Source organism: Polypterus senegalus, chromosome 1, assembly GCF_016835505.1.
Source record: "Polypterus senegalus isolate Bchr_013 chromosome 1, ASM1683550v1, whole genome shotgun sequence".
Lineage (NCBI taxonomy): Eukaryota > Metazoa > Chordata > Cladistia > Polypteriformes > Polypteridae > Polypterus > Polypterus senegalus.
In genome coordinates, this window is record NC_053154.1 from 43,572,445 (window position 1) to 43,591,310 (window position 18,866).

Genomic DNA, 18,866 nt, shown 5'->3' on the forward strand with positions numbered 1-18,866 from the left:
ACTACGCATTCAAAAGTTCCCGTGTTTCTGTGTCACCCTGTATGTTCTCCTATTACAAACATTTTATTCATATTATGTATAACTATAAAATATAGATTTGATTAAATTCTTGTGTGTTAATAACTCTATTCTCACTAAAATCAATAATCAATGGTGATTTAACTGAAACATTTTTCTGTTTTACATACACTACTACACTGCACCTATTTTCAGAGCTCCCTTTCCTGCAAAACTAAAGAGTATTTCTTCTAGGATGTCTGTGTCTTGTCTAGAAGACCCCAGTAAGGGCTTCCCTAGGTTTCCGTCTGTCATACAGAGCATGCATTGGAATAAACAAAATTGCTAGTTTCAATCTTCTGCCTAAAAAGACCTTTCAGTTTGAGTCTCCATCCTGCCACCAACCTCTTTCTTCATTCACTTTATTTTTTTGTGTGTGTTTTTTTTCCTGCTGGCAGTAAAATGTTATAACAGTGAAAGATAGTGGCAGCATCTGAGATCTCCTCTTGGCAATGTGCTCAGTTAAAGTAATTTTGAGCCTTACAATCGGTTGATAGCTGCATTCTGAAATTTTAAAAATAGCCAATAATTAATTTGTTGATCGTTTTTTTTTAAACTTCCCAATCCATTTCAGAGGTCCTGGAACACAGCAACACTGGATGCAAGCCAGTAATAAAAACCCATGATAGGATGCCAGTCTTTGTCTTAGATGAAATGACTATCCAGTCATTGAAATATTACTTCTACTATGTGTTGTAAATGTTTTTGTTAATTTTATTGAAAGAAATAACATTACATTCAAACAAGTCAAACTTATACGACAAAGAAAATAACATCAGGATCAAACACAGACACAACCTAACAAAACAGAATTAGACCCCCTTTTGTTGTGAATCTTAACTTTTTTCCCCTAAATATAATTCTACAATTGTTTTGTTATAAATATAAATTTTTTTTCATTTTTGTATTTTTTATACATATTTTTGTGACATCAGACCGTGGACTTCATTACGCGGTTTTACTACTATTTTTATCATAGCTTAACAACTTTCAAAAATAGGACACATTTTAGCTCCTTACCTACGTCTATGAATCCGGAAGATATTTTTATTAGAGAAATTTCTAGTTGATAGTTTCAGACTGCGATTTGTAGCTCATTTCAAGGTTTTGGCAATACTTTGGTGCCAGGTTGGGCATTCAGGTGAATCTCTCCTCCAGTAATCACCATGAGAGGAATGAAAACACAGGGCAGGCAAATCAAGACCTAGAAAAACTCCTGAGATATTTGATTGAATCATTTCAGGCCAAGTGGACATCAGTTTTACTTTTCACTGAATTTATTGTATCACTCAACAAATGCCCATTTAAGTGTCTTTATAGTTTTAAGTCATCTCTTCTTGATTTACCAGTTCATTCTTCTGCCTGAGGAATGTACCCAATAAATTGGGCCCATGATACATCGGGACCTATACTATGCTTAATCACACAAGTCCTATTATTTACAAGTTGGCCCATCTTTTCCACTTCAAAATTTGTTCTTCCATAAATGTACAGTATCTCAATGAAGACTTTTGCATGGTATCCCTTTTGTAAGAGATTCACCCCCTCCACCCCCATTAAAATAGAAGGCAAACAAGAATACCAAGTCCAAAAAAATTACAGGTTCGTGATGATGGGGGTCTAGGGTCTTATATTTAGTCCAGGTTATAGGTCTTAGGATTGTTCATAGGCATTGTGCCTGAGTTGAAAAAACAGACTTGTTATTCAGAGGACAAATACAGAGTCAGATCAGATGAAGGGCAATACAAACCCAAAACCTGGAGATAAAAAAATGTAAACTTAAAAATCAAGGTGTAAAAGCAATAGGTCAAAAATCTAAAAATGTAAAGGTTAAGAAAGCACAGTGGTAACAATCTTTGTATTTATTTTAATATTAGGATAGCACTAATATCGTACCACCATGTTTTACAGTATAGTTGCAATGTGATGTATTCACGTGCTTGGTCACATCAATTACATGGTTGTCACGGTAACAGTAAACAAGACAAGAACAACCAAAATCAATAAGCTCAAAATGGCTCCTCCATCAAAATTTAAATAATAAGTTAACAGAAAATTATGTATCATTAACAATTCCAAAAATACTCATGACAATGTGTTTCCTTTGAGTAACTTGCATTCTTTCTAAGTTGTTATACCTGTTTTGTTCATGTTATCCCTGAAAACCCAGTGGGTGCCTCTGGGGTCTGCTGTGATTCGTCATTTTTTCCTTTCTGAGTTTAATTCTGCACATATTTGCCCTTAATATTTATTTTTCTCCATATTAATATTTTTTTATATTTAATTTCATGACATCACCGCACCACCATGTTGTTTTTGATTGCAAGCGCTGCCATTTTGGATGGTTTTGCATAGATGCAGCCATATTGTTTTTAATACTTCACACTGCCGTTTTTGCTGGCATCCAAGTTTTTGATTTTGGAAACAAAACCTCTGGGTTTATCGAGCTAAGGTGTTAAATCTCTTTAGAGAACTAGGACCTTGTGTGAATTTTGACCATGATTTCTGATTAATGCATTAGGATTTGATCACTGCTTGTTTTAATCTATGCTATGCTTCTCATCTACTGGCCTTGGACATTTTTGCTCTACTGGGCTGCCTTTTATCTCTATAAGGGAGATCAGGAAACACGTCAAATATTACAAGGAAAGTCTATGTGCAACGAAAATGTTTATTTTTATCCTTTTGTTATTATTTTTTTATTAGTAGTATGTTTTCAAATTGTAGCATGTTCTGGTCAAGGATAGACTTCACTTTCAAAGTCTCAGTCTTTTTTAATCTGAATAATAATAAGGTAAACATTTACTGTAAATCTCACATACACCCACACTCATATACATTTTACTTTCACATTTACTTGCTTAGCAGTCACTTTTGTCCAAAGTGACATACTAAAGAGGTCAACATAATCGAGTAATATCAGTCTGGGGACTTTTTTGGGAGCAAGTGTTACAGGACACTTGGGTACAAAGGGTACAACATTGATTACCACAAGAACTCAAAACAAAATAAAAGCTAGTTACAATTCCCATATTTACAAAACCTAACAGCTAATATCATTTAGATAGCAATTCACCAAACAGGAGAGTCTTCAAACGCTTCTTAAATACATCGAGGGAGTCGATGTTTTGAATGGAGGTGGGGAGCTTATTCCACCAGCCAGGAGCTTCACATGAAAAGAGTCTGTGCTGAGATTTGATATTACTCAGAAGTGGCATCACCAGACAACCTTCAACAGCAGATGTGAATGGTTGAGAAGGAGCAAGGGACCTCACAAGTGTCTCCATGTATATAAGTGAAAACCCATAGACTACTCTGTAGGCAGGCATTAAGGATTTGAACTTAATTCATGCTGCTAGAGGAAGTGTAGTGATCTGAAGAGAGGAGTGACATGTGCCTGCCTTGGCTGATTGAACACCAGATGTGCTACCGCATTTTGAATCATCTGCAGTGGCTTGGCGACACATGCTAGTGCTTCTACCAGCAGAGAGTTGCAGTAGTCTATCCATGACAAGCCCAGAGCCTGGACCAGGAGGTGTGCTACATATTCTGTGCTTTCATCTTGCGGATATTGTACAGAGTGAATACGCAAGACTGAGAGATAGTAGCAACATGGTCTTTGAAGGACAGCTGGTCATAAAATCACCTCCCCAAGGTTGCGTACTGACTTGCCAGGTGGAAGTGATAATGAACCAAACTGAACATAGATGGGGTGTTGAATAGATGGATGAGCTGGGATAACAATAAGGCCCATTTTTGTCAGATTGACCTGGAGATGGTGTTCCTTCTTCCAATTTGCAATATTAGTGAGACATGCAGAGATTCTAGCTGATACTGTATGGTCCTCTGGATGGAACGACTGGTATAGCTGTGTATCATCATCAACATAGCACTGATAAGAGAAACCATGGGACAGGATGATTGAGCCTATTGATGAGGTGTATTGGAAGAAGAGGAGAGGTTCCAGCACTCATCCTTGGGGTACCCCTCTGCTCGCCTGAAGCACCCTTGACATTTCTCCATGCCAGGACACACAGTGGAATTAACCCAAAAAGAAGATGACAATCAATCACACTGGGTCAAAATGTACAAATGAGCTCAATAAGCACAACTTCTAGACAAATATGGAAAGAAAATTCTAACCCTGTACAGATACTAGCCAATAATCAACTAATCAATGGCAACATTAATTATTGTGCTTCTGAAATCACCACATATTTCATAATTTAAAATCAGCTGCCTATCTTTATTTATTTCATCAAAAATATGTACTGTATGCACTGATTAGCTACAACATTAAAGCCCACTCAAGGTATGGACTCCAGGAGACGTCTGAAGGTGTTTTGTGATATCTGGTACCAAGACAGTAGCAGCAGATCCTGTATGTCCTGTAAGTTGTGAGGTGGGGGTATTGAGATATTTAATTAAGCCTTTTCTAATATCGCCATGGCCCACGAAAAAAATTAGGTTGTAGCTCTTTATCTGAATTTTTAGAATTCTGAAACCAGCTCATTTTTCTTCTGCTGTACAGCCTACTGTATTTGTAGTATTCGCCATCTGAGCAGAAGTGTTCTAATTAAATGGTGGTTGCCCTGTTTCATAAAAAATCTGAAGATTGAAATTCCTCTAAGTAATATGCATGTTGCATGTTTTATCATCATTAACTTTTACATTCCCAGCGTATTACATAGCAAATTTAAATGGTGAGATTAACTTATTTTCACCAACTGAAAACTAAAAAGTAAAGAGCAAAGGGAGAGATGATTGAAGTGAAAAGGGTATGATGTTGGAGAAAAGAAGGGAGAGTTGGAAATTAAATTGTGTTCAAATTGTTTGTATTTCAACTGGAGATGTTCTTTACTCAGCCAACAGATACAGTAGTACCTTATTGCTTAAAAATAGTTAAAAGTTATTTTAGCCAACACAGACACATTCAAATAATTGAAGATCAGAAGTGCTGTAAGTTACTATTACCACAGACTCCAGCATAGAAGTACCTGGCAAATCTATGATCTATTTCAGCAAAACCACATCCTGTTGAAAGGTTTTTTTTTAATTCTCTTCAGCTTTGTTCTCGAAACTGAGAAAGTACAAAGTTGTTTCTTCCAAGCGGCCTGATGTTTTTTAAAATACATAAAAACTATTATAATTTTAATTAAACTACCACAAGGTATTAAAAGTGAGGCCAGTAAAACAGGATAAATAAAACCCTAAAACAGCCACAGATTTAAGGGTAGAAAATCATTAACAGAAATGAAATGATTAAGATTTATTGTACGTTTTGAGCTGAATCAAAATGCATCTGATTTTCCATAAGTAAATGACATCCTTTTTTTACTTTTTGGGACCAACTAATTCATGTCCAGGATTTGTGGGAGGGCAGACAACAGTAAATGAGACACTAGAATACCAAAGAGCATACAGATACACCACAGGGATGTGTGTGGAAAGTCAAGGAACCTGGTGAAAAGCCGAAGATGACACAAGAAGTGGGAATAAAATGCCCAGACAGCAACTGGACTTCAGAATCAATGTTATACACCGATCAGCCTCAGCAGTAAAACCACTGATAGGTGTAGCGAATAACATTGATTAGATAGATAGATAGATAGATAGATACTTTATTAATCCCAAGGGAAATTCACATAATCCAGCAGCAGTATACTGATACAAAGAAACAATATTAAATTAAATAGTAATAAAAATGAAAAAAAATTAAAGTAAAATTAATGTTCGCATTTACTCCCCCGGGTGGAATTGAAGAGTCGCAAAGTGTGGGAGAGGAACGATCTCCTCAGTCTGTCAGTGGAGCAGGACAGTGACAAAAGTCTGTCACTGAAGCTACTCCTCTGTCTGGAGATGACACTGTTAAGTGGATGCAGTGGATTCTTCATGATTGACAGGAGTTTGCTTAGTGCCCGTCGCTCTGCCACAGATGTTAAACTGTCCAACTTTACTCCTACAATGGAGCCTGCCTTCTTAACACGCTTTGTCCAGGCGTGAGGCGTCTTTCATCTTTATGCTGCCACCCTAGCACACCACCGCGTAGAAGAGGGCACTCGCCACAACCGTCTGGTAGAACATCTGCAGCATCTTACTGCAGATGTTGAAGGATGCCAACCTTCTCAGAAAGTATAGTCTGCTCTGACCTTTCTTACATAGAGCATCAGTATTGGCAGTCCAGTCCAATTTGTCATCCAGCTGCACTCCCAGATATTTATAGGTCTGCACCCTCTGCACACAGTCACCTCTGATGATCACAGGGTCCATGAGGGGCCTGGGCCTCCTAAAATCCACCACCAGCTCCTTGGTCTTGCTGGTGTTAAGGTGTAAGTGGTTTGAGTCACACCATTTAACAAAGTCTTTGATTAACTTTCTGTACTCCTCCTCCTGCCCACTCCTGATGCAGCCCACAATAGCAGTGTCATCAGCGAACTTTTTATTATCTCGTTTCAATGACATCTGTCATGGGGTGGAATATATTATGAAGAAAGTGAACACTCCGTTGGAAGCAGGAAAAATAAGCAACGTAAGGATTTCAGTAACTTTGACAAGGGCCAAGCTGTGATGGCTAGATGAGTGAGTCAGAGCATCTCCAAAATGGCCTGGTATGTACTGGTTAGTAACTACCAAAAGTGGTCCAAGGAAGGACAACTGGTGAACAAGCGACAGGGTCATATGATGTGTGTGGGGGGCAAAGGCTAGCCCATCTGGTCTGGTCCCACTGAAAAGCTACTGTAGCACAAATTGAAAACTGAAAAATGTAATATTGGCTGTAAGAGAAAGGTGTCAGAACATACACTGAATCACAGATTGCTGTGTATGAGGTTGTGTAGGAGCAGACTGTTTAGAGCAAGAGTTCCCAAATTTTTTTCGGCCGCAGACCCCTTTACCAAAAACTTTTAAAACCGTCGACCCCCAGTCATTTACTTTACTTACTCAAATTAATAAATTTGTACAGTACTCGATATTAAATATTTCACTAGATATCAAACTTTTCATTTTAATCACTTGTAATCAATAATTGAAAACATAAAAGGACTACGGAATATGGTGCTATCTTGTGCAACATTTAATATCGAAACAAAATTAAAGCAAAAAAATACAAGCAGAGTGTTTTTTTACATTTTTGACATTTGTGAAATAAATATGTAAATTCAAAATAAGTACAAATAGTCCAAGCTGTACTGTCTGCATTTCTTTTCTGGTTCAGTCATATTATTATCTGAAGAAATAAAAACTTTTATTAGCAAACAATTTCGAAAGCCCCTGTGATAAAAAAAAACCAATAAAGTATGCAGGGCCGGATTTAGATGAAAAGAGGCCCTAGGCTATTCCACTTATGAGGCCCTTTCACCTCCCATTTTTAAGTTTGTTCAAATTGCTAACAATTTGAATGTAGGCCCCTCTTGATCTTGAGGCCCTAGGCTGAAGCCTGGTTAGCCTATAGGAAAATCCGGCCCTAAAAGTATGTACTTACTTGAAACAGAAGATTTTTTGTTCAAACTCGAATAAATAAACTGTGTTCTCTGATTTTCTTTTTCGTAAAACTGCTCCTCAATAAATAATTATATTCAAAGTTCAAATCACAAATAAGTAAATGTCACATCAAACGAACCAATTTATAGCGTTTTATGAAAGCATGACCGTACAAGACTGATAGATTCTGCTAATATCGAATATCCGTCGTCTTGTCCCACCGCGAGCAACTGCGGACATGCAACGGTTTTTCATGTCCGCACTTGCTTTGATACGTTCGATAAGACAATGCACAGACATGTTTGTGCTACATGTATTTTCATGCATTCTTACGTGTGACTCTTTTAATGACACATTTTACCTTTTCGTTCGTAATTTTGGTATGTAATGTGTTTTTATCAAAAAAGTGTTTTTTTTTTTATTATTTTACTTCTTAATTGGGTATCTATTTTAATCATAGATATTTTGAAGTAACAAACAAATAGCAGTAGTAAGGGGGTCTATTTTTGCTGTCGTCGACCCCCAAATTTTTTTATTGAAACTATCGACCCCTAGAAAGTTCAAATCGACCCCAGAGGGTCGATATCGACCACTTTGGGAACTCTTGGTTTAGAGTGCCCATGCTGACATCTGCCCACCACTGAAATTGCTTATAATGGCCATGTCTTCATCAGAACTGGACCATGGAGCAATGGAAGAAGGTTATCTGGTCTGATGAATGATTCATGATTCTAGATTTTTTTAGATGCGTGACCATTGTTTACCTGGGGAAGAGTGGCAGAAGGATGACTATGGGAAGAAGACAAGCCGACGGAAGCACTGTGAAACTCTATGATGTTCTAGGAAACCTTGGGTCTTGGCATTCATGTGGATATTATTTTGGCATATACCACCTGCCTAAACATTGTTACAGACCATGTACACGCCTTCATGGCAACGGTATCCTTTCAGCATGATAATGTATACTGCCACACTATAAGAAATTTTTCAGGAATGGTTTGAGGAACATGACAAAGAGTTCAGGGCATTGACTTAGCCTCCAAATTCCCCAGATCTCAATCTGGTTGAGAATTACTCACCATAAAACCCCTCAGAATTTTTATCCATTTTGAGACCACTCTGATTCAGTTCTGGCTCTTCCTAAATCTAGCTTTTTTTTCAGCAGCCTCAAGGCAGTGTGACTCGACATTTGCGCGATAGACATATGAGCACCGACAAAATAACGCCGATTAAAACGCAGCCTCAAAATCGCGCCGACAAACTCGCACCAACAAATTTGCACCGACAAAATCGCGAAAGTTTCATTAAATATGAATTACTAGTTTAAAGCAAATATAATAATGTTTATTTTAGAAGTCAATATTATGAGTCGCGGCATGCCATCAGCACGGCACGGAGATAGTCCTTAAGATCACACCCTGCATATGTAGGAAGAATTGCAGCAAGACGTCTTTATAGTTGAGCGTATATTTAGACTTGCTGGCTGCCTGACTGCTGGTAATATATTTGTATAAGACGCGTTATGCCAACCCTTGACTGAGTTATTTGTTCGCGGCATGCCATCAGCAGTTATAACAGTTATAACCTAGCACATAGTGTGTACATAATGCACACGTACGCGTCACACTCTCTTGGCCTCTCTCGCGATTTTGTCGGCGCGCATTTGTCGAAAACCAGTTAGCGGGTTTGTCGGCGCTCATTTGTCTGTCGCGGTTTTATCGCCGTTCATATGTCTATCGCGCTTTTGTCGGTGAACCGCAAGGCAGGATGTCAAAATAATTGTAGCATTTAATATACAGTGCATCCTCTATCTTGTGCAATACGTACAATATATGGGTAATAGAAAACTGTATTTCCACACAATAAATCATATTAACAAAAAATAAGTAGTTGCATCCAGAAATACTGCTACAGTCTGCATGGGAGATCATCATGATCACCCAAGCAAATGATTAGTTCTGCATGTTTCTTTTTCTTATACTGTAGAAGGTAACACATTAGGCTTCCCATAAAAAGGCAACAACTGCCTGGAAATGTCTTATAGATGTGTTGTCAACCTTTTTCAATAGGACATAGCTCAATCATACTTTAGCTGCCATCTGTAAGAAATACCTACACGTATATCAACATACACCTATTATGCAAGTTCCCGATTGCCACACTTACAGAAGCAGAAGTGCAATCAACAAAGTACCTAAGCTCCCATCCTTCTTCACGAAATTCAAAGATATACTGCAGGACCACACTACAGCGTTACTTATAGCATATCTGGCTGTGTACATGTTTACAGTGCCTACAAAAAGTATCCAGTCTTTGGAAGTTTTCACATTTTTTTGTCATTCAACATCCAATCACGTTGGGTTTTCTTTTACAATGATCAGCACTAAAGGATTTTGGTATGAATCAGTAGAGTTTGGTATAAATCAAGTCAAATTTATTTCTTCGCAGGTATATATTACAGTGTTTTTCAATATCTAAGGTGTGTTCTGCATTACTGAAACGCCAACACACAATTTGGCCAACAGTTAATCTCCCTCCAAAATGCATTTACATTGTTGTCAATGTAAAATATACACAGATACATGCAACAAAAATCCAGTATACATTCAAAAATAAATCTCAAAGGATGACATGAAACAAAATCTGTTTTTTTACAATAGAAAAAAAAATCACAAAACATACAGTGATGTCCAGTATTGTCAATACAATGTAAGTATAATTTCAAGCCATCTCAGCATCAAGCCTGTCTTCTCTCTTTGGCCACAACACTTCATCAATGTCACATCTGATGTCTTATTTACCAAGGCAGAGGGGAAAGAACTTTCTTGATTGTGGCATCCACCATTGGCATGCTTCCAAAGTAATGTCTTCACAAGCAGCATCAGTTGCCCCCAGTAGAGATAAAACTACAAAGTAGTTGTGGGGCCAATGGTCATATACATGCCACCTCCAGGCCGAGATGAATTCCAGTATTGGGTTGAGGAAGGGTGGTAAGAACTCCACTGACATGTCTTCATGGGCAGTAAACCATTCCCTGACAGGAGTGGTGAAAATTGACATTGTCCCAAATAACTACATATTGTGTCATATCAGGTCTCACTGCTGGCGGGCCTCATTCTCAGGAATTTGAGCATTGTAAAGCCCTCCTAAGAAACCAAGGAGAAGAGCTGTGTTATAGGGTCCAGTGGGGGGAGCATGGTGGATTACAACATCCTCTGATATTGCAGCACACATGGTTATGTTAACACCATGATTACCTGGCACATCCACTGTGACTTGATGGCCTATTATGTTCCAGCCACGTTACCTGACTTTGTTTAAGTTGAATGCTGCTTCATCCACATACACAAACATGCTGTGTCACTCGCTTCCAGTTCCATCACTCTCTGCAAAGCAAAAATCAGCATATCAGATCAAATTGAAAGTGAACATCCAGTAGCATAACATACCAATCAAAGAAGAAAAATTACAAAAACTGTATGTGTAAAGTATGGTCTCAAATGACAAATTACGGTTGATTGAACGATGGTGTGTGTGACTGACGCCACTCTCTGTTATAATTTGTATCATTTGTCTTATTGTTCTTTTTTCTGTGGAATTGAAAACTGACTAAAACTTATCAATTCAATCTTGGATTATCAAGTCTTTACCTGATTGTTGGATTAGTTCTTCTTTTTCGGGACTGGGTTTCTGCTCAGGCTTACAGCCTACGTATCAGAGTCATGATGTGGCTTTATGGATTGCTGACATTGATCCTTCTAGCCTGGATTGTTTTACTCAATTGCTGAATTTGGCAGCTTTGCTGTTTCAATATATGGCAGCTGAACTTCTCCAACTGCAGCTTTGCGCAGCTGAGCCACCACCACCACTGCAGCTTCACCAAAACATTGAGTCTCATTGTCATCCTAAATAAATCCACTGAGGATCTCGTCGGACCTTCAACTACAACAACACCAAAGAAATACGCTCGTTCTAGTCTGTAAACTCTCACCCATTTAGGAACTCGGGTTGGACAATTGACTGCAGCGTACTAGCTGATCTACCTAGGTCAACCAGCTCCAGGCCCAGAAAGAACAGATTAACTATCTGACTATTTAACATTTGATTTCTTTTGTTTGGTTGAGACCTTGCAGCAACCTTAACGATTTTACACAACTTAATCGGTGTCGCTCGCCTGTTTTTTGTTTACATCACGCAACCTCAACTTCCCAGGGTGGGGGGAATGGGGTAGTCTTGTGATACTGTATAATGAGAACTTCAAAGTGGCTCCTCTGTCATTGCTGCTGAATGCTTCTTTTGAATCAGTATCTATAGAAATGAATGGTTTTAGACCTATAATACTGGTTAATATATACCGGCCACCCAAATTTAGTAATGATTTTTTAGTTTAATTTTCTACTTTATTGACTTTGTCGTGTGCACCTTCTCCTAATGGCATTCTGCTGGGTGATTTTAACATTCATCTGAATAATATTAATTGCCCATTTACAAAGGATTTTATGTCTTGGCTTACTAGTTTCGGTATACAACAATTTGTTAATTTCACCCCAGATGCCTCACTCTTGATCTTGTATGCTGCTCTGTCATTGCCTCAAGTGATTGTAAGAAATCTGATTTCTTGATATCTGACCATAAATGAGTTTAATTTAATGTTAATCTGCCATTATTCAGACTTAAACAACAACGCTATATTTGTTATCATAACACAAAAATATCTCTGCCTTGCCTAATTATTAACATTACCTGCAATGAAGATTTAATTACTTCAGATAAATTGGATTCTTATATATATACAGTATGCTTATATATAAATCATGATTGTGAAAACTAACTTTGACTTGAAAAATACCAACACTTATCCTTTAATGTCAAAGTAAACTCAGATCTCTGCAAAGTGATCTCTAATAATTATTAATAACTGCAGATTGGGACAAGCCTATAGTAAATAAAGTTGTTAGAACATCAAGCCCAAAAAATCTAAAAGAATTTTCAAAAATATTAATGCAAATAAATAAACAGCAGCATGGCAAAAACTTTCAAAGGCCTAATTGAAACACTGTCTCAAAAATGGCCAATAATATTAAAAGACAGAATCACTAAACTAAAACTTCAAGCTTCAAAAAATGAGCAAAAATCAAAAGGCAGAAAAAAACAAGCCATAATAATAATTTTTTAAATCTTAGATGCACAAGGAGAGTTCTAATAAATGGCTATTGCAAAGACTAAGAAGCAAATGCTTGAATGTGGCAGCTATCACACCGTCCTTCATTTAAGTCTTGTCACAGTGCCAACGATGAAACACTGATGGGGATGGTACAAAGTATCCTGGGAGTGAATTCTCCAAGTGTCATGATTTTGGGTTCTCAAAGGCTGCCAGATTTTACTTCCGTTGTTAGGCCTGCTTCCAGTGTTGCTATGGGCGTGGCCTCTGAGGTCTGGACCCATCGTAATTGACGAGACAGAATAAAAGGACTGCTATGACTACAAATGTTTATTAAATGTGTGGATACCAAGCTTTGAATTTTTCAAATTTTTTCATTGTGCTTTTTTCTTGCATGTACTTTTTGTTTTGACTTTCTTATTCTCACAACCACAATAATTGTCTCTAATATTGGACTTTAGTTTTATCACGCTTTTTTTTTTTAGTTTAGTTTTGTTTTTCACACACATCTCCCGTTTTTTGTTCAAAATGTTTATCTGCCATTTTGTTGACAGAATACCAACAGGTTACAACTGGGTGAAAGACATTGAGGGATAAAATGTTTTTTTTAGCAATCTATCAATCTGACAGGTGCCAGCAAGTAGGCCAGCTGTATAATTTTTTGCCTGCCTCATTAAATGGGTTTGGAGATCAGGACTGCAGGAGGAGTTCTAGGTGGATGACCCTAGATAGTGTGGAGAGGTGAGAGGAGCAGACTTTGAGAGAAAGGAAGTTGTGTTTATTTATAATACTTACTGTAAATGTGGGTAAGCTCACTACAAATGAAACCTAAGCATGTAGGCTCAGAGAAGTAGCAGAATTTTGTTTTCTGCTTGTTTGTTTTGCACGTTGTTGCTTGTTTTATTAACCCTCTTCTTCATGTCCTTTATTCTGTAAAGACGTCTTTTGTGTAACTTGCTCCTCCTTGTCGTTATTCTGGGGCAGGGTCAGCTCAAGAGCACTCCATACCCTCTATAAATATACTGTATAAATGACATTTCTTATTATCTTTAGGTGCTGAAGATCATGTGGAAAGATTTGACCTATTTTGCCCATTTCATGATCACAAACGTTTACATTTCTTTTGTGAAAAGTGTAACATAATGACATGTGAAACCTGTCATCTTCTATCACAGAAGGACCACAGGTAAGGTTTGTGTTCTAGAAATAAAAACAATTTCAAATGATTTTTTATTCTGTTAATGCTTTATGTTTTTATTTGTTTTATTGCCACATATCTATATACTGTATATACGGGGTGGGCAAAAGTAGGTTTATAGTTGTTAGTACATGAAACACACATATATTTTAAGTCGTCTGGACACTTATGAGATTGTACCTAAGTGTACAATGGGTGTCCCAGTGTTTGTCTTGAAGAACTCATGTTAAAATAACACCTTGAATCCTACTAATTCCTTTCATAATGTGAACATTTCAGTCATGACATTCCTTAATCTGTTTGCTTAAACTGAAAAGGTTCAATTCCTTCAACCTTTCCTCATAGCTCATCCCAGAATCATCCTAGTTATTTTCGTAAGACTTTCTTTCGTCCAACAATAATTTGGAAACTATATAATTTATAAAGTCCAACTATATGTTATAAAAGTACACATAGTATTCCAGATGAGGCCTCACCAGCTCATTAAATAGTTTCCTTATAATTTTCCTTGACTTCACATATTGGACTACTGCGTATAACCTAACATCGTGTTAGCCTTCTTAATCACTCTGTAAACTGCCTGGATGTAGACAACTCAATACAATTCTCAGGCCCTTCTCCTTTGGTGTACAATCTTTCCTTTGCATAGTCACATCTGACATTTTAACCACACTATTTATGTGTAGCACCTTATATATACTGTATAGTACATTTAATTTGCTCAAGTCTAAATTCTTACCATCTATAATGATTTGGCTGATTATCTGCCCTTCCACCTAGTTTGGTGTCATTTGCAAAATTAACTGTCTAGCTGTTTATATTGTTACTCAAGTCATTTATATATGGCAAGCGAATTAACATTTAGAGATATCTCAAAATGAATTTTGGATATCTTAAAATGTAATTTACTTTTAAGATATCTGAAACTCGCTTTGAGATATCTTAAAATAATTCCTTTACATTTTAAGATATCTGCAATACATTTTGAGATATCTCAAATGTATTTCAAGATATCTCAAATACAGTTTCAGATATCTCAAAATAATTGTGTCTGCATTTCAAGATATCTCAAATGAATTTTCAGATATCTTAAATTGACCTTTCATGCATTTTAAGATATCTTAAATGCATTTCAAGATATCTCAAAATCATTTCCTGTAAAATTGCCTATTATTTCAATGGGACTACTTGTTTATTATAAGATATCTTAAAATGTATTTGAGATATCTTGAAATGTGCAGGAAGTCATTTTAAGATATCTTGAAATGTATTTGAGATATCTGAAAATGGACAGGAAGCTGTTTTAAGATATCTGGAAATGTATTTGAGATATCTTAAATTGTATTGTAGATATCTGAAAATGCTATTGAGATATCTTGAAATAATTGAGTGTCCTTTTAAAGATATCTTAAAATGCATTTTAGATATCTTGAAATACAATTTGAGATATCTTGAAATACATTGTTAGATATCTGAAATGGAGCAGAGACCCATTTTAAGATATCATGAAATTAATTTTAGATATCTAAAATGTATTTCAGATATCTGAAAAAATGAATTTCAAGATATCTTAAATGCTTTTTAAGATATCTAAATTATATTTCGAGATATCTCAAAATAACTTCCTTCTCATTTTAAGATATCCCAAATTCATTTTGAGATATCTGAAATAGACAGGAAGTCCCATTGAAAGAATAGGAAATGTTACAGGAAGTGATTTTGAGATATCTCAAAATGTATTTGAGATATCTTGAAATGCACAGGAAGTTATTTTAAGATATCTTGAAATGTATTTGCGATATCTCAAAATGCACAGGAACGTATTCCAAGATATCTCGAATTGCATTAAAGATATCTTAACATGCATTTCAGATATTTCAAAATGTACGGCATATCATTTCAAGATATCTTGAAATCTATTTAAGATATCATAAAATGCTTTTTAGATATCTTAAAATAGATGCATTTTAGATAACTGTAAGTCAATTTGAGATATCTAAAATGCATTTCCAGATATCTTAAAATCCATTTTGAGATATCTCTAAATGTTAATTCGGCTTGCCATATTTATATGTATTAAAAAGTGCAGTGCCTTCTTAATAGTAACTGATGGAGATTATTTACTTCTTCACATATAATAACTTCAGAAAAATGGAAATTTAGAGCTCTTGGTATTTCACTCTTTCTATATATTTTCGTTTCCCAAACCGTGATAGACTTCACATCTTCCTTGATGAGCATGGGAAAGGTGCTATATAAATAAAATATATTATTATTATTAATAGTAATATTTCTTTTACTATGAAAATACTAAGAGAACCTCTTGTGGTCATCTTTCAAATTTTATAATATCCTTTTTATTCCTCGCTTTCATGCACTAATTTCACTTCATTTAGCCCTGGAGTTGTCTTGTCTGCATTATGCACCTGCTTTTTCCACAACCTTTTAAACTTTTTATTTATCCACATTGGAATTCTTTTCTAAATGAACTTATTCCGCATTGCATGTAAAATACATTTAAAACTGTCCACTGTTCCTGGACTATCTCCACATTTAATAGGCTTTTTTACAGTTTGCTTCATCTGGTCAAAATTTGCCCTACCCATTTTAAATTGATCTGATTGAGCTTTTTAATAAGGTGCTCTGTAAAATCAACATGCAATATATTATGTTGCAATCACCAGAACCTAATGGTTCAATAACATGTATCCACCCCTCAATTATACCCTGATAATTATACAAAAATAAATCAAGACAGGCTTCTCCTCTTGCTGGTTATTTAACATAGTCTACTAAAAACAGTCATTGACTATACCCATTGCTCCACTATTTGCAAAATTATCCAAATGTATGTTTTTGCTATTACAATATACCCCTCAATAATTGCTTTTTAATATTATTAAAAAGATACAAATTGGAGCTATTGTCTGTTATTGTCTGTAAGCCTTACAATTTGCATGCCCATGCTGATTTTCTGTATTGATTTTAATAAAATTTAAACTAATGTTTTTGGATGAAATCACATTATTTGTCAGTCATAAAAAATATATACACAGTGACAGATGGACTAAAGAGCAGAAAGGAAAAACAAGTGGCACAAAAATAAGGCATCACTTTGAAAAATGGTGCAAATAAAAGAAAATCACACTGTTGAATGGTGATCTCCTCCACATGTAGCTGTAATTAAATGGGTGCTGGCAGGATGTGGTAAACCATGAAGCTACCCTGGATGTCAGAGGGAGTAGTCACTCTGAATGTATCACAATGACAGAAGAAACGTATAGGACAGAACAAAGGAGGGCTTGCTTAATAGGTAGTCAATAAGGACCCTCCTCTGGAATAAACAGGATACTGCAGCCCATTACAGAGGCCGTATGGCCTTAGTGTTTAAGCACACCTGTTTTTTAAACAATAGATAATTTCAGTGGTGTAGCTATGCAGGGTTCGCTGGAAGATATCCTTGTGACACTATGAGTGTTCATTCCTGAACCTGAATGTTAACCACAAGTGGATTAGAGACAATTCCCTGTTAGTCAGCGAAAAGATGAGATGAAAGCTTACGGGCAGGAAGTTAGAGAAGTCATAGACAGGTCCATAATAGAGAAAGACAATGGAAGGTGACTAGAAGAGCTTGGTGGTGCTTGGAGTTTGTGCTGGGCAATTGGGTATACAACAACGCCACTTATATACACTATGCAGCCAAACATATGTGGACATCCCTCCAAATTATTGAGTTTACATATTTCAGTTGCATCCATTGTTAACCGGTTCATCAAACCATGTCTTTATGGACTTGGCTTTGTGCACAAGTGTGTAGATACACTTCCCTGAACTGTTGCCACAAAGCTGGATGTGCACAATTGTCTAAAATATCTTTATATGCTGTAGCATTAACAGTACCCATCCCTGAAACTAAAGGGACTACCCCCAAACCTAATGTCCAGATCAGATCCATATCATTATCCCTTCTCCACTAAAATTTTCAGTTGGCAATATGCAGTCTGGGTGATATAGCATTCTCCTGGTATGTGCAAAACCAAAAATCGCACTTCAGACTATCAGATAGTAAAACGTGATTCCTCACTCTAGAGACCACACTTCCACTGCTCCACAGTCCAACGGTGCACTGCTGTACACCACTCAAGTCAATGCTTGGCATTGCACCTAGTTATCTTAGGCTTGTGTACAACTGCCTGACCATGGAAACCCATTGCATGAAACTCCTGGCACAAAGCTATTATGCTGATATTACTTCCAGAGGCAGTTTGGAACTCTGTTGTGAGTGATGCAACAGGAGATATGTGATTTTTTCAAACAATCTGCTTCAATACTTGACAGATCTGTGTTTGTATAGTCTACCACTTCGTCCACTTAACTATAACAGCATTGACCATTACCAGGGAAAAGGTGACACCCTATGACAGTGCCATGTTTAATGTTGCTGAGCTTTTCAGCATGACTCATTCTACTTCAAATGTTTGTCAATGGAGATTGCAAAGTTATGTGCTTGATTTGATGAGTCTAGTGTTGAGGTACTTGAGAGGCCCTCACAAAGCCCAAACCTCAACCCTATTTAACATCTTAGGGATGAATTGAAACACTGAATAAGATCCAAATCTTCTCATCCAAAAGCAATACCTGGCCTCACAATTGCTCTTTTTGGTGAATGGACTGACATTCCCACGCACACTCACTCCAACATCTTGTGGAAAGCCTTCCCAGAGGAGTGGAGCCTCTGATAGACACAATGTGCAAGAAGCTCATATAGGTGTGGTGCTCTGGTGTTGTCAAACTTTTGACCATATAGTGTAGCAGGATTTTCTTTGTTTTTGGATCAGTTTTAATGCTTAGGCTTTTCCCTTTAATCATCCATACATTTTATGTTTATTGACCCACTATTAGGTACACTTCTATAATATTGTCTGGTTCCTCTATATTAGGATGGAACCTAGAGGTACATTGAAGTAAACA

General features: G+C 36.7%; 1 protein-coding gene across 3 annotated transcripts in view; it reads left to right on the plus strand.

The window, feature by feature from the left end:
• Positions 1-18,866, plus strand: part of trim66 (tripartite motif containing 66) — a 138,883-nt gene that overhangs the window by 49,623 nt on the left and 70,394 nt on the right. For all 3 annotated transcript variants that reach the window (XM_039748384.1, XM_039748401.1, XM_039748393.1), the window contains exon 4: positions 13,751-13,883. In XM_039748384.1, the coding sequence (XP_039604318.1) occupies positions 13,751-13,883 (133 nt within the window). The remainder of the gene's footprint in view (positions 1-13,750; positions 13,884-18,866) is intronic.